At 44.8% G+C, this 20,039-nt stretch overlaps 1 protein-coding gene across 1 annotated transcript in view; it reads left to right on the top strand.

Moving 5' to 3' along the window:
* Positions 1 to 20,039, top strand: part of ABCA1 (ATP binding cassette subfamily A member 1) — a 95,019-nt gene that overhangs the window by 68,881 nt on the left and 6,099 nt on the right. Inside the window, exons 20-45 of the mRNA XM_058824349.1 lie at positions 294 to 425; positions 945 to 1,084; positions 2,092 to 2,229; positions 2,773 to 2,993; positions 3,415 to 3,487; positions 4,009 to 4,211; positions 5,200 to 5,248; positions 5,932 to 6,045; positions 6,377 to 6,528; positions 6,969 to 7,093; positions 7,459 to 7,557; positions 8,708 to 8,897; positions 9,050 to 9,144; positions 9,550 to 9,582; positions 10,141 to 10,246; positions 10,944 to 11,018; positions 11,389 to 11,558; positions 12,483 to 12,660; positions 13,202 to 13,317; positions 13,405 to 13,549; positions 14,860 to 14,983; positions 15,572 to 15,701; positions 15,839 to 15,959; positions 16,123 to 16,185; positions 16,628 to 16,734; positions 17,136 to 17,277. Of these exons, the coding sequence (XP_058680332.1) occupies positions 294 to 425; positions 945 to 1,084; positions 2,092 to 2,229; positions 2,773 to 2,993; positions 3,415 to 3,487; positions 4,009 to 4,211; positions 5,200 to 5,248; positions 5,932 to 6,045; positions 6,377 to 6,528; positions 6,969 to 7,093; positions 7,459 to 7,557; positions 8,708 to 8,897; positions 9,050 to 9,144; positions 9,550 to 9,582; positions 10,141 to 10,246; positions 10,944 to 11,018; positions 11,389 to 11,558; positions 12,483 to 12,660; positions 13,202 to 13,317; positions 13,405 to 13,549; positions 14,860 to 14,983; positions 15,572 to 15,701; positions 15,839 to 15,959; positions 16,123 to 16,185; positions 16,628 to 16,734; positions 17,136 to 17,277 (3,241 nt within the window). The remainder of the gene's footprint in view (positions 1 to 293; positions 426 to 944; positions 1,085 to 2,091; positions 2,230 to 2,772; positions 2,994 to 3,414; positions 3,488 to 4,008; positions 4,212 to 5,199; positions 5,249 to 5,931; positions 6,046 to 6,376; positions 6,529 to 6,968; positions 7,094 to 7,458; positions 7,558 to 8,707; positions 8,898 to 9,049; positions 9,145 to 9,549; positions 9,583 to 10,140; positions 10,247 to 10,943; positions 11,019 to 11,388; positions 11,559 to 12,482; positions 12,661 to 13,201; positions 13,318 to 13,404; positions 13,550 to 14,859; positions 14,984 to 15,571; positions 15,702 to 15,838; positions 15,960 to 16,122; positions 16,186 to 16,627; positions 16,735 to 17,135; positions 17,278 to 20,039) is intronic.

Here is a 20,039-nt window from a genome sequence, read left to right as displayed (position 1 = left end):
GTAGTAATGCCCTTTATGATTCTGACTTACCAGTGAAAGAAAGCAAGTTGGTACTGAAAGAATAAGAAGCTTTTAGAGGAAAAAAAAAATCTTTCCTTCAAGCAGCTATGTGGGTGTTCTTTGATCACCACTGGAGCTGATTTGTGGTTTGGTTTATTTAAAATCCATTAGTGAGATGTTTTTCAGGCTACTTTCTAGATATGGGATTCCCCAGGGTTTCCACCTACTCTTAATTCAGCCTTCCACTGTTTCCTAGTGGCGGAACCTGCTGATCTATTCTATTTTTCTTTCAGGTCCATTTTGACTGGCTTGTTTCCCCCAACTTCGGGTACAGCCTTCATCCTGGGCAAAGATATCCGCTCTGAGCTTAGCACCATCAGGCAGAACCTGGGTGTATGTCCACAACACAATGTGCTGTTTGACTTGTGAGTATCATCTGGGATATGTAGGACTGATGGTATCTAACAGATGTTTGGGTTCTCTAGGATACAGCAGTGTGCTTTTGGCTTTGACAGTCCTTTTTCTGTGTGCACATGGTGTGAGACAGTGGAGTGTGTGGGATTGGTACAAGAACATTCTGTTTATTAGCACATTCCCAAGTGCCTGGGAATGACCAGCAAGAGCTTACACTTTCATCTTTCATGTCTGTTAATAATGTACTCCACTCAGCTAGGCCAAGTGTATCCCTGGTGCCTACTGATTTAGGTTGTTTGTCGTACTGTCAAGCACCCTTAAAAAAAGAGTATTTACATGGGTGCTGAATAGAGCCGCACCCGGAAATCAGGCTCAAACTGAGTGCACTCAGTCTGTGGCTCCTTCCTGAAACCTCAGCCTTAAAAGATGTTTTCCTGAGGAAACAGAAATGCCTGCAGTAATGCTAATAAAAGGGACGAATCCCAGTATGGTGCTTTCAACTCTGCCCTGAGGCTACATTTGTTCTCTAGGCTGACTGTGGAGGAGCACATCTGGTTCTATGCTCGGCTCAAAGGGCTGCCAGAAAAGAAGGTGAAAGAGGAGATGGATCAGATGGCAACAGATGTTGGTTTGCCTCACAAACTGAAAGCTAGGACAAGCAAGCTCTCTGGTAGGTTCAGATCTTCTACATTTCTCAGCCTCAGAAACACTCCACTGGCTTTTGCAGAGGCTGTGTTATGGACCCTGATGGAATCCTGCAATTATATATAGCCTACTATAAAATTAAGCATTTAAGGAAGTGACTTATTTATTAAGTACCTAATTAATCTATCTTATTAAACATCACAATCTTGCACAGTCTCAAGCTATCCAATGGCCATAACAAGTCTCTCACTTTCTCTGAGTATTGTGTATTTTTTTCCATCATGACACTGTTCAGCTACATTTGCTGTGTGTTGTCCAAAGTTTATTCATATATTTGGGGTTTATGAGTTTACATGAGGGTGGCTTGGACCATAGTCTACAAAGTCTCTTGGTGTTTGCAGATCATACATGCATTCCTTATACTGACTTCTGCCCCTTCAGTTGGTGACCTGGAGTGCCCTTCTCCTTTGTTCAGTAGGGGCAGAATTCCTGTGTCAGTCTGTACCAGATACTAGAGGGACTGACATGCCTTTGTCTTACTCAAGTATCAGTACAGACTGCACATTTGACTTCAGGGAGGGAGAGCAGATGACCATGGTTGACTTTAGTATTGAGGAATGCAATATAATTCCTTGTTTTTACCTCTGGAACACTTTCATGGAAGGGGAGTCTCATGGAGACTTATTTCTGCAGCTCAGGCTCTGGAGACCTGTGTTCCAGATCCCCAAATATTCTTAGGCTTCCAAGCTGGCAATTTGCTACCCCTGGTGCTGAGACAGTATAGTTCACTGTGGGCGTGCAAGGTGTGGTTCCCTGCAGTAGGAGAGTTAGACTCCACTGAGGAGTGACTATCCAGATGAATTATCCACTGTCCAGAAAGTGGTAGGACCCTGAATGCCTGAAACAGCAGCAGTACTTTTTCTCCTCAGTCTGCTTTCTTTCAGAGAGCTCATTATCCTTCATACTGCAAGTATTGCTGTTCACCTCATCTCTGCATCAGCCTGAACACTTCTTTCTTCTTGTGCCTGACAGGTGGCATGCAGAGGAAGCTCTCTGTTGCCTTAGCTTTTGTTGGTGGCTCCAAAGTTGTCATTCTGGATGAGCCTACAGCTGGGGTGGATCCTTATTCTCGCAGAGGAATATGGGAACTGCTTCTGAAGTATCGGCAAGGTATGTCATCTTTACTCTTAATAAATGTATTGTGGGAGGCAAAAGAAAATCCATCTGATTCTGGACTGTTCTCAAAATAGCAATATGTCTTTGCAAATTTATTGTTGCCTGCGCCAAGGAATGAACAGAGACCATGCAGGACAAGGATGCTCAGATCTCTCATATATCTTTCTCCTCCTATTCATGTCAGAGTTCATGAACAAACTTTTTTACTGGATTATGACTGAGGGCAGCTAAAGTCAGAAAATTAACCTTGCTGTTCAGCAGTGTCCTGTTCTGCCCCATGCAACCAGCCTTGCAGACATGAAATTAAACTTGTCTTTGCTGAGCGTGACTAAAGCCAGCAGAGAAGGGGGAGAATAAACCCATGACAGAAGTTGTGAATCTTCTCCATACTCTTGGCCTTGTTCAAAGGGCCCAAAATTGTGGCATCAACCTCCCATCCAACTTCATGGCAAGGTGCAGGTGATTGTGGCTTTGGTGTGCCAGCAAACAAACAGGTTTGTTTGACTTGGCAGCCACATCTTCCTTGCTCTCTTTCAGGTCGCACTATCATTCTCTCCACGCACCACATGGATGAGGCAGACATTCTGGGGGACCGGATTGCTATAATTTCTCATGGCAAGCTCTGCTGTGTTGGCTCTTCTCTCTTCCTGAAGAACCAGCTGGGAACAGGCTATTATTTGACCCTGGTCAAAAAGGACGTGGATTCCTCTCTGAGCTCCTGCCGAAACAGCAGCAGCACAGTTTCCTATCTGAAAAAGGTAGAGCTGGCCTTTTATGCTCATGTTTATTCTTTCTTCATGAAATCTTAGGCTTTTTGGAAGCAGCAGCTAAGATTTTCTATGTCTCAAAGGAAAATCCCTTGTTCTTTGAAAGAAGTGTTACTTGTCTGGCGGATACTGTGCCAGACCATATCTAATTAAACTGTTGTGTGGGACATACATCCCCATTATGGTTTCTTTCAGTGACAGTGGTCTCAAGCTGATCAGAGATACACAAAATAAGTGAAGTATACTTTTGTAACACTCACTTCTGTACCCATCATCTTACTTCTGTTTTAGCCTTTGCAGTGCTGTGTCATCATCTGCAGCATCTGGTTGGACTTAGTAGTATGCAGCATCTGGTAGGCCCCATTTTGAATAAACAGCAGGAAATAATGTTTGTCTTCTCTTTTGTGACCAGGATGACAGTGTCTCCCAGAGCAGCTCTGATGCTGGCCTTGGCAGTGACCATGAAAGTGACACATTGACAATAGGTGAGGCTTGGAAAAAAATTTAAGATTGAATTCCAGTTGACATTGCTCTGTAGCTCGCCTTGGACAGCTGACTTAACCTTGTTGCTCCAAGGTAGCTACAGTCTTGGGAAAATTATTAAATTCACAGTGATGGTATTTTAAATATTGGAATGCATTTCGTGAGTGAGCCATTTTGAATTCAAGCTGTCCTGAGATATAATAAGCAAATATTATGTAGTTGTATGGCCTGTTGGCAGTATATAATGTTGATGAGCTGTACATCAGTGATTTATTTGCAGGTCTTCCAGTCCCATGTACAAGCTCTCCCAAGTTCTGCACATAAGAAGTATAGCCAAGCTTTGGTCCAGGCTTTTATCCAGTCTTGTGTTAAATTAAAAAGAAATGACACTTCATGGAAATTAGCTTCTTTCCAGAGATGTCCTATTTGTCCTCCTTTTCTGGCAGGATTTTTAAGGCTGAGCTCTTTTTTCCACATTGAGTGTAACCAGAACAGAACTATCTTTTACATTTGTTTTTTCTAGATGTGTCTGCAATTTCAAATCTCATTACAAAACATGTTCCTGAGGCAAGACTGGTGGAGGACATAGGTCATGAATTAACCTATGTCTTGCCATACAAAGCCGCTAAAGAGGGAGCTTTTGTGGAGCTGTTCCATGAAATTGATGACCGTCTCTCTGATCTTGGCATTTCCAGCTATGGCATCTCAGAAACTACTCTGGAGGAGGTTAGTGAGCTGCTGATTCCTGTTTGTCTTAAACTAGGCAGAAGGAATCATGACATAATTAAGAATGAGATTAAGCCTTATTGCTTCCTGTAAAAATTGACAGAACAGCTTTGCGTTCCTCTCCAGAATGGATTGTCTTCTGCCTTGTGTAAGAGTGTGCTCACAGAGGTGTGCATTAAAAACTGAAATGTGGTACAAACAGGCAAGGACAGGTCCTGTGTGCTCATCTGCACTTTGCTGAGATATCATGTGTAGGTTGGCCCCTGATTTGGCTTCTAATATCTGTGTTATTTTTAGGCATGCTTTGTGTTGCATTTAACTGAAAATATACATTTCAGTACTGTATACATACATTATGTAAACAATTTAGACATATGCCCTTGTCAGGGATTTTTTATGGTTTCAGGGTTTGTTCTATGTGACTGATCCAGCTGCCAAGTCTCTCTTTTTTACCACAGAAGTATCATGCACATTATCTCTGTGTAGGATCTTTATTTGTTTATTTTAAAAGAATGATAAGGGAAGATGAAAGAGTGGTTTTGTCACTTACTGATGTTGCCATCTAGGTCCTTCAGAGCTGTGAAGACCTTGGTTGTTATCTGCAATTTGAAAAAAGAGTTATTTCTGGTTTAGGAGAGTCCATGGGTCAAGCTCTATGAAGGTGCCTATTCAAGCAAGAGCTGTTAGACATGGGGAAATATGAGATTCACCAAGTTTAGTTAATAGGTCTGTTTCTGAGATACAGAAAAGAGCTCATGTTTGAGATGGCCTACGAACTCATATTGGAAAGGGGGCACAGCTGGTAGCAGTCTTGACAGTCTGAAACTGGACAGAAGCCACAAAGTCAATGTCACTATCATGCAGAGGATAAACTCAGTATCCTCAGTTCCTTCGTTGCACCTGCCAGTCTCACACGGCATCTTCTGAAGCAGTACCCACAATATCTCTCCTCCTTTGATTTTCATTGACAGTTATCATTCCTTTTCAGATCTTCCTGAAAGTGGCTGATGATAGCGGTGTGGATGCAGAAACCTCAGGTAGGTGTAGTTGTCCCCTACAGAAGTGACGCATACTAAGGTGTGACAGAGCCTGATTGAGACTGAACTGAAGCTCTTCTTTCCTAGTATTTTTAATGACCTGAAGTAGCTGGGTTTAGTGTATTTAATGCATGCCTTTATGTGCTGTAAAGGTCAATTGACTCAGTTGGTAGTATATTTATTTTGTGATAGTGAAGAGTTTCTGTTGTTGGAGTATATTGCAAATAACTTGACTGACACTGTTGTCTGCTCTGAAGAACTCCTGACACATCAGACCAGAGTAACGTCCAAATTACTTTCCCTTTCTGAGAGCAGATCACTGTGCTGAGTCCTTATAACAGCACATTGCACTTGTAGTGACATGACTATGTATGACTTTCATGTGGAAAGTGAGAGTTTCTTATGATGAGAGCAGCCTGCTCTCCTGGGAGAAAAACTAAAAAGGTGCCAAATGCAACTAGAAGAAGTTTCTGGGACATCACAGAAAGTATGGTGCATAAAACATGACCCATTGCAGAATGAGTCTTGGTTTCGTTTTTACCTGCACTGAAGTCACTCCAGATCAACTCTTCAGTTTGCAAATGGAAGACATGCAAAATGAAAATTATATTGCTTTGTTTTTTCTGGGGCTAGCTGGAGATTAACTGAAGCAGTTCAGGTAACCATAACTGCATCATTTTCAGATGGCACATTGCCAGCCAGAAGGAACAGACGTGTGTTTGGAGACAGACAGAGCTGCCTTCGTCCCTTTACAGAAGATGATGCATTTGATCCTAATGACTCAGACATAGATCCAGGTATTGCTAGAGTTCAAGCCTGTTTTCTTTCTCTGGATGCTCTTTCATATTATAGGTACTGTGGATCTTAAGGCTTGAGTCTGCCAAAGGAGTGGTGATGTATTTGCCTTTAGAAATAGTGGACAGTGCAGGATGCACAGCCTGCTCAGTTCTCCCATTCAAAGCTCAGAGAGAAGGGAGAAAACACATTCATGTAAATTTATCTAGTTATTTCTCCTGATTCTGCACTTTTTTTTTGGTGGGTGCGAGTGGCTGCTCCAGCCATCACCTTGTGTTTCCAGCACTGACAGCATCTCTGAACTTTTGAATAATGGTAATTTCTTCTTGCTAGCAGAATCCAGAGAGACAGACCTTCTCAGTGGCATGGATGGGAAAGGCTCCTACCAAATGAAGGGCTGGAAGCTGACCCAGCAGCAGTTCATGGCTCTGTTGTGGAAGAGGATGCTCATTGCCAAGAGAAGCCGGAAAGGTTTTTTTGCCCAGGTGAGAGCCTCCAACAGGAGCGAAGTCCATCATCAGGGACAGCTCTGGCCTGTGTGTTGTAGTCTGAGTTGATGGTAGGCTAAAAACCTCAAGGGAATGCAGATAACCAAAATTAACCTTTGCTGCACATGGGGGCAGAAGTGAAGCACTTGCCTGTGCAAGTGAAAGGTGTTGCATGATAAACCAATGTGATTACAGTATTCTTGCACAGCAAGTGTAATTTTGCCCTTGGAAACAACATTTGCAGCTGAAGTGAATTCCCTGATTGAACACAAGATAGATCTTGCATTGGTTTCTAGCACTGTTGTGGTGTACATAGCAAAGATATTCCTGGGAAACTTTGAAAATGTTTTGATCCAATAAGTGAGCCATATGTACTTCCTGATGCCTCTGGAAACATTTGTTTATTAAAAGGACATGTTTTTTCCTTGCAATTTCAGATTGTGCTGCCAGCTGTCTTTGTGTGTATTGCTCTCATGTTCAGCCTGATTGTTCCTCCCTTTGGGAAGTACCCCAGCCTGGAATTACAACCCTGGATGTATGATGAGCAGTACACTTTTATTAGGTATGTTTTGTGTGGCCTATAAATTATATTCTTCACAAACTTGAGTTACTGCTTTAACAGGTCCTTTTGGGTTTTGTGCTTATCTCAGAAGCACATTTTAAAAGAGTTTTGGTATTTTTTTCTTCGACCTTTAAATGCCAGCTCTAACAGGCAAGGTTATATCCATTTCTGAATGGTGCTATGGCTCTCCTAATAATACTGTGTACAAAGACTTGGAATGTGTGTGTGCTCTTAGGCCAAGCATTCTTCAAGGGCAAATCCCCGCCCACATCCTTTCACTCTGCTCTTGGCCTTGCTCTGTTGCTTCTTTTGCTGTCTGCTGGTTACCACTCTGACTGATAGTGTTTTTTCTGCTGTTCCCATAGCAATGATGCTCCAGAAGATGCAGGCACTCACAAGCTTTTGGATGCCCTTCTTGATAAGCCAGGGTTTGGGACACGTTGTATGCAGGGACATTCCATCCCGTAAGTAGAACTCTGGTCTGGGAACAGGACACACATCCCTGGTAGCTCTAGCTGACTTTTGGAAATTGTGGTAATGCGTGGCCAGAGCAGGATTTAAGCCAAAAGAGTTGTAATTACATTCAGCTTTTCTGCTCAGAACTCTTTTAAAAGTTTCCAGCCCTCAGTCTGGTGAGGAAGTTGAGGTTTGAGTGCAAGTCCTTGCTGATAGAGATAGAAAGGGGAGAGCAAATGACTCAAGTTACTGTTTGGTCCTGAACATGGTAAAGGACCTATTTATGCTGTTGACTGATGCTATTCCCACCACACAATCCTTTGTTTCCAGCTGCATTGTAAACCTGAGTTGGCTCCCCACAAACACCAGCAGAAGGAGTGGGGAGCCAGACAGGCATTTGTTGTTTCCTAACTTGACTTGGTGCATGACCTTGAGCAAGTCACTGAAGATCTAGTCTGTGATCGTAGATGATGTTCACACTCTGAGTCCAAGATAGTGTGTCCAGAAGATCTGCAGCTCATGTTCACAGGATGATGGGGAGGGAGACAAGGTGTCTGATATAATGGTCAGTGGTGGAAAGTAAGCTGCATCCTTCATAACAGGCATGAAAGCTGAGCTATTCCACCAATGGGCCATGGGGAAAAAGCTGCCCACTGCTACTTTGAGAAAGAGCAGTGTTTTGATGCCCAAAGGCAGAAATATATCCAAGGAGTCATCCAAGAAGATTGTCTGCTGTGATCTTAAAATCACAGGATATCTCAAGTTGGAAGAGACCCATGAGAATCGAGTCCAACTATCTGTTCCTTGGAGAACTACTTTTAACTAAATCATGTGACTAAGCACATTCTCCAGATGCTCCCTGAACTCTGGACAGTGTGCCTGCCAGGACTCACTGAAACAAAGCATTTAGTTATAATGCAAAGAGGGGAGTGTCTGGCCCTACAGTGTTGGCCTGCCCCAGTTTCTTTGGCAGTGGGATCTGCTAAAAGCTGCAGAGTCTGATCTGTTGCTCTGAGCTGTTTGTCTCTGTGAGGTCAAGCTCATTTGAGAAACTGACTCTGCTGGGGACTGTGGAGTTTGATCTTTAAATCTCTTGTAAGCAAAGGCCATCATATTTATCTTAAAAACTGCTTTTTTCTTGCCTTTTTCCAAACACAGGGACACTCCTTGCACTGTGGGGCAGAAGGAATGGACCACTGCTTCAGTCCCAGAGTCAGTGCTGGATATCTTCCTGAAAGGCAACTGGAGCATGGAGAACCCTTCCCCATCTTGTGAGTGTAGCAGTGAGAAGATCAAGAAGATGCTGCCTGTGTGCCCCCCTGGTGCAGGTGGCCTGCCACCCCCACAGGTAGGAAGGGCACAGTGGTACTGCAGGGAGGAATGCTCATGAGGAGCAGAGTAGCTAGGTGTGATTCTTGCATGCAGCATTGTGCAAGATTTATTTTACTGAGCACCTGTTTTCTGATGAGCATTTATCTGTGTTTTCACTGGTGACACCAGCGTGAGCAAGACACAGCTGACATCCTCCAGAATCTGACCGGCCGCAATATATCAGACTACCTAGTGAAGACCTATGCACAGATCATTGGGAAAAGGTAGCTATTGAACACTCCCCCTTCCCTCCCTGACAAACACATTGGGAAAAGGTAGCTGTTGAACACTCCCTCTTCCCTCCCTGACAAGCACTGCTTGCTCTGTGGGTGATGCACAGATCAGGCAAATAAGCCTGGGCAGCCCAAGTTCTTCAGTAGTGAGCTAAATCCCCTCAGGTCCTCAGATAGCCCTGATCCTCAGCTCAAGTGATGTTTCTGCTTTGTGGGTGGTTCTGTGTGCTGACCCTCATAGGCAGATTATGGGGGAAGCCCAGAAGAGGAATGATGGGAGCTATATCAGATGTCAGAGGCTATTGCACTCTTTTCCCAGGCATGTGCTTGCAGCTTTTTTAGATCTGTCTCTCCTCTGGTTCCGTGTATTATATATCAACTCTTTTCTCTCTGCAGCTTGAAGAATAAAATCTGGGTGAATGAGTTCAGGTGAGTTACTGCATTTTCCTTAGCTTGTATATGTCCACTAAACCTTGAACATAGTATTTAGCAGGACACATCCACTGTGCTTTGCAGTTTTTGTTGTAGGACTCTTAACTGCCAGATATTGGAGGAAGATGTTTAAGGATAAACTGGGACAACCCCAGAGCACTGGATAGCATGTCTGTCTTTTGGAGAGAGCAGTTTTGAAAAGATTTGCATGACCAGTTTGCTGGTACTCTATTCTATGAGGTGCTATTCTTCCAAGCAGGGGCAGTAGGGAGACATCCTGCTTTGCCTGCAGCAGAGAATAGCTGCCTTTGGGCAGCACACTGAGCACTCGTGATATGAGTGTTTAACCTCAGAAACAAAGAGTAGAAGACTTCATGGCTAAGCAGCCATGTAGGAGAATAAAAGTCATCCCTTCATGTAAGAGTGGAGATGGTAGTTTTCGGTGTACTGCAGGAAGAGGAGACATGGATGTGGAGAGGGATAAGGAGTAGCATTTTGTGGAGGTCTGTCAGCATCATGTCATGTCATAGCATCACTTTCTATCTGAACTTTCAGGTATGGTGGCTTTTCCTTGGGAGCCAGCAGTTCCCTCGTGCTTCCTCCAGGTCATGAAGTCACTGATGCCATTAAACAGGTGAAGAAAATTTTGGAGCTGGCACAGGTGAGCTGTTGTCCCCCATAAGCCCAGGATGCACTAAATACGGAGTCTTTTTCCTTGGGAGATGACTTGGAAGCCATAAAATGAGGAGCATGTGTATGTTAGCTGTGTTCACTGACTTCTCCCCACTACCTCTGAGCTGAGATCTCCCAGGCTGTTGTCTAGGAGTAGCAGAAGTCTTGGAGACATACTCAGCTAAAGCTTGCCCAGCCCATGTTGCTGATGTGGCTTCTGCCCAGCACCAGTTGCAAACCAGTGGGGATTGCAGACATCTGAATGTTTTGTGGCAGGACAGGGTGGGCTGTCTTGTGGAATTAAGAAGTGGTTGTTGCCATCTTCAAAACCTCAGCTGAACCTTCCTGTGCTGAGTCTGCTCTGGCTCAGAACAAATTTGGGCCACTGTTCTCCTCTGAGTCTGCCAGCCTGCATCCTGCAATGTTTCTGAAGGTTGCATGCAACTTTGGTTAATAAGTTTTGCTGGGAAAAAAACAGGCATAAGATGACCCATCTTACCAGTGAGACTACAGAAAGGAAAGGACAGTTACTCAGCCTTCTTACCACCTCCAGTTTGGTGGGTAGAGGCTGTTGAATTGGCAGAAAGCTGTCAGAGCTGTGAAAAACATTGTGTAGTCTCTGCTAGACCAGGGCATGAATAGAGACATTCGTAGAGGGGAAGTAACTGTCTCTTTGCTGTTTGCAGGGGAGTTCTGGGGATCGATTTCTCAACAGTTTATCAAGTTTCATGAAAGGCCTGGATACAAAGAACAATGTGAAGGTAAATCAACCAATCCTCATTTCTGTGTCTGCTATTTGAAGCTCTGGTAACTTGGAGTCATAGCAGTTTGTCTTGGAAAACTTTCTAGACCAGAGTTCTCTGTATTTGCTAGTGGAGTAAATGTAGCCTGTAGTTTTATGTGGACTTCTCAAAATCTGTTTCTCCTTTGGAGTCTAGGCCTGAATGCCAAAAGAGTTCAGTGCTGAATCAGTGATAGCTTCTAGGAGCCTCTTGTGATTATTGATTAAACTGTGTGTTCTACCCCTGAGCAAGCTAGCTGGAGTGATGGCAGGGATGTTCTGAAGGGCTTAGGAAGCTTTTGGGTAGCTGATATACCTGGTGCCTTTGATGCTGATGTGGTGTCTTGTAGGTGTGGTTTAACAACAAGGGCTGGCATGCCATTGCATCCTTCCTGAATGTGATCAACAATGCAATCCTTCGGGCCAACCTCCAGCAGGGTGAAAATCCCAGTGCTTATGGGATCACTGCCTTCAATCACCCACTTAACCTCACCAAGCAGCAGCTGTCTGAAGTAGCTCTGTAAGTTGTGACATGACTATGGATGGGTTTGGGCTCATTGCTGATGGCTGAAAACGGGCAACATGGGAGGTTTTGGACCTACTGGTGGACAGTCAGTGGCCTCTGCCATTTAGGCTGTTAACACACAGGTCTTATTTTCTCTGGTCTGGGGAGGTGGCAACCTGTGCTGCTGAGAACCTGCTGTTGAACAGCACTTATGTACAAACTTTCTCTGTCCTTGAGCCCCTGGAAGCTGCAGTTTTTAAGAACCAGTCCTTTTCAGGAATCAGACCTTCTGCAACTCTAGGAAATCCCTCTCAGCCATCCTCAGAAAGGTGTCTCACCATAAATATGGTCATTCTTTCATCCTCACCATTTGACTAGGAACCTCCAGTAGGTCCTGTTGAGTCTTGCCCACTGTCTCAAGCTAGGGGGCACACAGTAATGCACAGGGTTAATTTCACTGAGGCATTGACTAGTCCACTCTCGCTATAATCATCGTCAAAACTCATAATCTGTGTGCATATATATCCTTCAATCCATAAAACAGTGGCAGATAATGGGCAGATACTTGTCAGCTTTGAAACAACACCAAAAAATGACAAACCCCAACAACCCCAGGAAATGGATTATGTGGTGGTAATAAGGAAAGCAGAAAGCAGTCTATTATGCTGAAGTTATTAACCAGTCTGCAGGTTGTGATGCTGTGCTTGAGATGCCAACAGACTGTGTATGTTCCCCCTGTTATATGGCTGGAGAAGAACTGTGCAGTTAAGAGAATCTTGCTTGGTAATTCATTACTCAGGATTCTGAGTATAAGGACAGACTATTGACAGCAGAAGAAGAAATAGTTTCTGTCTTGCCCTGCATGAGCTGCCTCATTTCATCTCAAAGGAGCCAGTACCAGCATACAAACAATTTGCTTTCTTCCTTTTTTTTATCCAGGATGACCACCTCTGTGGATGTCCTTGTGTCCATCTGTGTGATCTTTGCCATGTCCTTTGTTCCTGCCAGCTTTGTGGTTTTCCTTATTCAGGAGCGTGTCAGCAAGGCTAAACACTTGCAGTTCATCAGTGGTGTGAAGCCTGTTATCTACTGGCTGGCCAACTTTGTGTGGGATATGGTAAGGACTTAAACTGGGCTAAACTATCCTCCGTTCTGTTTTTCCAGGGTGTCTTGAAGTGCACAGTGCAGTTTGTTCTAGTGGGCACTGCGTTATTTCAGTGAATAACAACTGACACTATGACTTTTGTGTTTTCTCTCATGGGGCAGTGCATCTCACTGGGTCAAGGAGTACCACAGAGGATGGAAGGACAACCATAAGCTCAGTCATTAGCATTTTTTATGTCACTCTAAAATACTTGCCCAAAAATGTTCGTTTTTGTAGCCCCTTGTTCTGCTCTGTCCAAAGCAGGTTTCCTCAACCTGTGGTGCCTGAAACCTCTGAGAGTCTACTGACTACTTCTAGGGGGACCAAAAAGTGTAAATTCATGTGTACTGTATTATGGTTCACACATGCGATACTTTTAAGAGTCTCCCCTTGAAAACAGTTTTGAGAACACTGAAGTGTTTTGAAAACTATTGAATTAGAGCTGAAAAAAATCTCTCCTTTTTTTTTTATGTCACCTGGAAAGAAATCTAAAATCATGTTTTTCACCTTCTAGTGCAACTACATTGTTCCAGCCACACTAGTTGTCATCATCTTCATCTGCTTCCAACAGAAGTCCTATGTATCCTCCTCTAACTTGCCTGTTCTGGCTCTCCTCCTGTTTCTCTATGGGTAAGGGATTTTTTATCAGAGGATGACTGGGAAGGCTCTTAGACTTGGAAGGTTCTTACGTGATGTTGCTGCCTTTTCTCTTGCCAGGTGGTCCATCACCCCTCTCATGTATCCGGCCTCCTTTGTGTTCAAAATCCCTAGCACAGCATATGTTGTGCTGACCAGTGTCAATCTCTTCATCGGCATCAATGGGAGCGTGGCCACCTTTGTCCTGGAGCTCTTCACCAATGATGTATGTTTTTTCAGAAGCTCCTCAACTGTCTTGTGCTGCTACACTCTAGTTCCACGTTGGTTCCATGGTGCCTTTACCAGCCAGGTCTCCAGAAAAACTAGGCCCTGTATGCATTAGCTTCAGCAGCAGTTTAAACATAGGTTCTGATGGAAATGGGTTAAAGCCCCCTTTAGAAAAGCTCACAGAGTAGTTAAGAGGTGGGGAAGGAGCTCCTGAGATGGTCTAGTCCAGCCTCTGAGCAGGATTCAGCTACAGCAGTGTATTGGGTTTGGATGGCCTGGTTTTTCATAATGGGGGCAAGGTCAAACTGCTAAGAGCAGGTTGCTCAGAGCCATTGGACTTTAAATTTCCAGGGAGAGACTCCACAGTCTCTCTGGACAACTTTTTCCACTTTTCAGTAATTTTTAAGGTGAAAAAAAAATTTGAATTTTCTTATGTTCAAATAGAATTTCTTGTATGTTCTTAATGAAGGGCATTTTCCATCTACCAAGGCCATCTAATCACCAACTATTTAGCTGCCCTAAATTTTGCCTCCTGTCATAGACACCTCTCTAGCCATGGCAGCTTACGCACTTCACTTCAGTTTTTCAACACCAAATGCCTCCTGGGGAAGGTACCAAGTTCCTCTCATGCTTGTAGACAACACAAGATGTCTTTGCAAGCACAGTTTGACCCACAGTGGTGTGAAGTGTTCCTTGTGGGAGGAGGCTCAGGAGACTCTGTGGGAGTTACTTGTTGATTGTACCTCTTCCTGTGGGCATAAGGGTGCAGTTCTTGATGGTTCCTTTTGTTACAAAGCCTATTCTAGCTTAGTAACAATGAGTACATGCTCAGAGATGAGTACCTGGCAGAGCAGGAACTCAGGGTGCTATCAGTTCAATTCATGGACTAAGCCAGCTGTGAGACAGCAATGGAAAAGTATTAGTGCTTCCAATAGGGGACAGGGAGGAGCTCCCTGCAGCCTCTGGCATAACCGGTCTGTTCAAGTTAAACTTCTGTGTGTCCTCAGCCAGTAGCCTTTTTGCATGTCAATGTTTGCAGACACTGCCTTTTAGACTGTGAGTGTGTGGAAAAACATTTTATTGCAGTTTGCTTGTGTTAATAGCATTGTGAGCTACACAAACAAGACTGACTGCCCAAAGAAGCCGTGGCCCTGGCTCTTGGGAGAACATGTCTAATCCTTGGATTTTTGTGGGCTTGCAGTGTTGGGAAAGGGAAGGAGGGGTCAGTGACAACATGGGTCACTCTTGGGAGGTGGTGGCTGCTTTTTGCTCAGCTGGCTCACTGGCACTTGAATTTTTTCTTAACAGAAGCTGAAGGACATCAATGACATCCTGAAGTCTGTCTTCCTAATCTTCCCTCACTTCTGCCTGGGCCGGGGACTCATTGACATGGTGAAAAACCAGGCTATGGCTGATGCTCTGGAGAGATTTGGTAAGTGTCTGCTTCGGACAAGCTCCGATAACTTTTCAGGAGCTGAAAGTGCTCAGCTTGCAGCACAGACCTCGTCAAACATGGCAAGTCATCATAGCTGTCCCTTCTTACTTAACTTGTTAAGAAAAACTGGTAGGTAGATCTAAAGATTTTTGAGTTAAGAGCATTAAATAAAAATGCATAAAGACAATTGTATGGATGTCATTAGGCATAGTGTAAGGAATGACTGAGGTTCTGGAGAGCTGGATGGATTTTTTTCTGGCATGCAGATGTCAGGTCTGAGTCATAGTCTTTCTGTGCTTCACCAAAGAGCTAGCCCACCTGTCCAAAAGCACACTTCACTGTGCTTTTGGACAGGTGGGCTAGCTCTTTGGCAGACTGAATTCTCTGGGCCTGAGTCCCAACTTTGCTACAGTAAAAAATGGCTTGCAGCCACGGCGGGCCGCTTGTGTGGTCTAACTTTCCCTCCTGTAACTGGCTGATCATCAGTTGTCCCAGTGTCCAACTCAGTGAGCTCTGCTGGAAGAAATGCTAGCCTGCTCTGCTTGCTCTGGAAAAGTGATTGTGCTTTTAATCATGTTTTGGCAGGAGAGAATCGGTTTGTCTCTCCTCTGTCATGGGACCTGGTGGGAAGGAACCTCTTTGCCATGGCAGTAGAAGGCGTGGTGTTTTTTCTCATCACAGTGCTCATCCAGTACAGGTTCTTCATCAAACCCAGGTAGGTTGTCCTCTCTACTGTGCTGCTACAGGCAGGTGAAGTTTTCATTGGTGTCACCTATGAAATGGGGAGAATACTACCTATGAAGGGAGGCCCTGTCATTTTCCGCTAAGACTTTATCATGTTGCTTTCTTCAGGCCTGTCTATGCCAAGCTGCCTCCTGTGAATGATGAAGACGAGGATGTAACCAGAGAGAGGCAGAGGATAATTAGTGGAGGAGGACAGAGTGACATTTTGGAAATCAAGGAGCTAACCAAGGTGACAGAACTTCTGAATTTGTACTTGTTAACACAAAACTATGCTGTTCCCTGTGCCTTATCAGAGGAATTTAGTGGGATCGAGCTGGGAGTACTGCAGATGTACAGCTCTGATTAGAATTCTTTGACAATGTCCTTCTCATTCTTTTTTCTTATGGTTTTAGATTTACAGAATGAAGAGAAAGCCAGCAGTTGACAGGATCTGTGTTGGAATCCCTCCTGGAGAGGTAAGCTTATTCATTAAATGGATTGTTTTGCTATTCCTGCAGTATTTAGGAGCCACAAGACAGCACAGGGTAGAGTAAGATCAAAACCAGATAAATGTTCAAATTGCTCCAAAGGAAAGTAGAAACTGAAGCAGTTTCTGGTTCTATGTGTTTCTACGTTTGAAGAAGATATAAACTCTCAGTGTCTGGGACCAGAAGCCAAACTCCAGTATGCAAGATTTGGCACAGATCAGCTGCAGTGATAGGGTATCAAGGTGACATCAGTTTGTTCATATTCCCAGCCTAAAGGTTTATACTTTAAATAAAAATGCAGAAGTCTTTTTTCTGAAAATGGACTTCAGAGTCCCTCTAGCTGTACTGAGGGTCAAGTTTGCTTTATCCCATCTTGTCAGTGCTGAAAATGATGCAGTTGGATCCTGTTCTCATACATTTATATCCCCAGTGCTTTGGACTCCTGGGAGTAAATGGTGCTGGCAAGTCATCCACTTTTAAGATGCTAACTGGTGATACAGATGTCACGGGAGGAGAAGCTTTCCTCAAAGGAAACAGGTGAAAGACAATGTATATTTTCTCTGCTTTCTCCTCTAGTTTTAACAGCTTTTTTTCAAAACTCTTAAAACATCAAAATTCTCTTCCACTTTTCCTGTTTACAACTCCTGGCATCTATTTCAGCCCTTGTTTGAGTCTGGTAAAGTACGTCAGTGGCTTAGGAAATTTGATTTAGTCTGGTAGTTATTGCTATGTAGCAGCTCTTCCGAGTTTAAATTTTATTTTTTTTTTAAGGAGGAGAAAAGGGAGAGAGATAAAAAGTGACTTGATCAAAATGGACTTCTATGATTCTGTATTTTTGTTAGTTCAGTAATTCCAGGAACACTGTTTCATGCTGTTTTAACATCTAAATTAGCAGCATATGTTCATGAAATCCTAACAAAGGTATTTTTCTTTTACAGTATCTTGTCCAACATCCAAGAAGTCCATCAGAACATGGGCTACTGCCCACAGTTTGATGCTGTTAATGAACTGCTGACAGGGCGAGAGCACTTGGAGTTCTTTGCACTCCTGAGAGGTGTTCCGGAGAAAGAAGTCTGCAAGGTAAGTGAAACACCACAGGACCCACCCCAGTGACCAACTTGCAAGTTCTTGCTTGCATGCATACTTCCTGCAACTCATGTAATGCCATGATGTGAAGCTGTTGAAGATACTGTATGGTGAATTTTGCCCCCCTCTATTACAGCGGCCTGTGTGGGTCGCAGTTGGTGAGAGAGAGACGGTGAATCTTGTATCTTGATCAGAAGGCTTATTTATTAATATATGATATATAATACATTATTACTATACTAATAGAATATAGAGAGAGGTTTGCAGAGCTGCTAGCTAAGCTAAGAATAGATAGAAAAGAATCCACAACAAAGTTGTGTCCAGGGACTCAGTCCCCTGGCTTGCACTGATGATTGGCCCTTAATTATAAACATAGAAAATGAGCCAATCAAGGTGAATCCTATTGCATTCCACAGCAGCTGATAATAATTGTTTACCTTCTCTTCGGGGGCCTCTGGCTCCCGAAGAGACAGAAATGTGAAATAAAGGATTTCTGTGGAGAAATGTCTGCGACATCTCACCTTTCTAAATTGTATAAAAATAAAAGAAAAATGCTGATGTGGAATGAACAGGAAATTCCTTCACCTATAAAATATAGAATACTAATAATTCACTAAAACAATCCTACAGTATAAGAAAATTGCAAGAAACAATGCAAAGAGAATTCAAGTCCATGCAGCTGAGTTTCAGGAACAGTCCATCAGCTGAAGTTGTTTCTTTTGGACATCTGAGAGTCCTTTTTGGTCCTGAAACAGCATAACACAATTTGAAACAATTTGAAACAATTTGAACAATTTTTAGAATGTCCTTTTCTGGCCCTTCAGTGCTTCAGCACTTCAGAGCTGCTGCCCGCCTATTTTCAATCTTTTTTATTTAATTTTTAAATTTTTTTTTTTTTTTTTTTTTTTTTTTTTTTTTTTTTTTTTTTTTATCGAAAAGCAAAAGAGCAGCAGCCAAGCAAAGCAATGCCAGAGAAAGAAAAGGCCCTGGGGGCCCTGGCCCATACTGGACCAGGAACCCCAAAACTGGCTCACACAGGGGGACCCGGACCGGTAGGACAAACCAGAACCCCTAGAAACATCAAGAGGCCTCGCAGCGGGCCCGGCCCAGGAATTTCCTGAGCCCAGCATCCCAGGCCAAACTCATGAGGGAGGCTGTGCTTTCCCGCAGGCCTGAACTTTGCTGCTAGCACAATGGCAGCACGGGTAGTGAGACGCTTCCTTTCCCCTAAACCACTGAGGCATGCCAGCAGCAGGGAAATAGAAGCTGCCCCGAGAATCTTCATCTCGGGTCTGGGAATGTTTGTTTCCCACAGCATCACGGCACCACCCCCACTGGGCTGGGGACCAAAGGCAAAACTTTTGGGAGCCCCCTCCCCCTCGCCGCTAGGGCACAAGAGGGGCGGCGGCCTCCATGGGACAATCCCCGAAAAACCACCCCCCAAACCGCCGAGCTTGAAAGCCGGCAGCCAGACTGCCACAAGAGTGAGGTGGCGGGCAGCCCCGGCCCCACTGAAGGAGAGACCAGCCTCCAGGGCGGCTGCTGGGACGTCCGGTGGAAGCAGCGGGGACGGAGCCGGAACCGGGGAGGGAGCCGGAACCGGGGAGGGAACCGCGCTGATCCCGCGGGCTGCTCCGAGGGTCCCGCAGGTTCAACGGCGTTTTCAGCCCCATCCTGAACAGGAACTGTCTCGGCTGGAGGCGGCGGCAGACACGACACGGGCAGCATCGGAGCTGGGAGAGACAGCGGCAGAGCGTCGCTGTTGCTTAGCAACAGGTCAATCGCTGGAAGTGCTGTCTCTTCTGCCTTCTCCGAGGCAGGCTCTTGCGGGGGCAGGGAGGCCGGTGCAACCGCGGGCGGGACCTCCTGGAGAGGCGGAGACGGGATCTCCTGGAGTGACGGCTCTAGCAGGGCCATGGAGGAAACCTCGGAGACCGGTGCCGCCCCCGTTTCTGAAGGCGGAGTCTGAGAGGCCGGCGCTGGCTGGAGCGGCCGCTCCCATCCCCCCGGAGAGAGAGAAGGGGGGGAAGGAGGAGGCTCCATCTGAGCATGCTCCGGAGCAAGAGTAAAAAAATCTTCTTCGCGCCGCGAAGTTTCGCCCCCCCCCGCCGCGAAGCAGGGGGGGGGAAAAAGCCCAAAGTCCTCCCCCACCGGGTCTTCTACCAAGGGCGGTGGAAACGGAGCTTGGCCATAACAGTTAGAAATCCATTGAAAACAAGCTGCTCTGCGTTTCAAGACAGGGAAAAGCTTTATAAATGCTGGGTAGATAGAAGGCAACACGCGTCCCTTACTGAAGACGCGCTGGATAATCGAGTCCATGCACTCCCAGACAAAAACATCCAAAGCATACAGAATATCAGTAAAGAACCCAAAAAGCTTTGCCCATCGAAAGAACCCATAGATATCTGTTTTTGACAAAAAGCAACCATCTTCTCTGCACCAATGTTTCCAGAGGGCTATGATTTTTTCCTCTGCAGAGGAAAATTGAATCTCTTCTGGCAAGGCATGGGTCTGCCATACAAACAGCCACAAGCTACGAAGGGCTGGTTCATCAGGGATAGAAAAGTGAACAGTACCTTTTGAAAGAGTCCAGCTTGCTCTGGCCAGCTCCACAGGTCTGCTGCTCTTTTCCATCATCTTTCCTGATGGTTTTCCAGAAGAAAGATTCTCTTTGTGGTCAGCCTTGGCTGTGAACTCTGTCCGAATCAGGATCTTCGGTTCTTCAGCTCCTGGCTTGAATCCACTTTCTGAGGTCG

This window comes from Ammospiza caudacuta, chromosome Z, assembly GCF_027887145.1.
Source record: "Ammospiza caudacuta isolate bAmmCau1 chromosome Z, bAmmCau1.pri, whole genome shotgun sequence".
NCBI classification, from domain to species: Eukaryota; Metazoa; Chordata; class Aves; order Passeriformes; family Passerellidae; genus Ammospiza; species Ammospiza caudacuta.
Note: the sequence above shows the minus strand (reverse complement) of the source record. Positions and strands in the feature narration are given on the sequence as shown.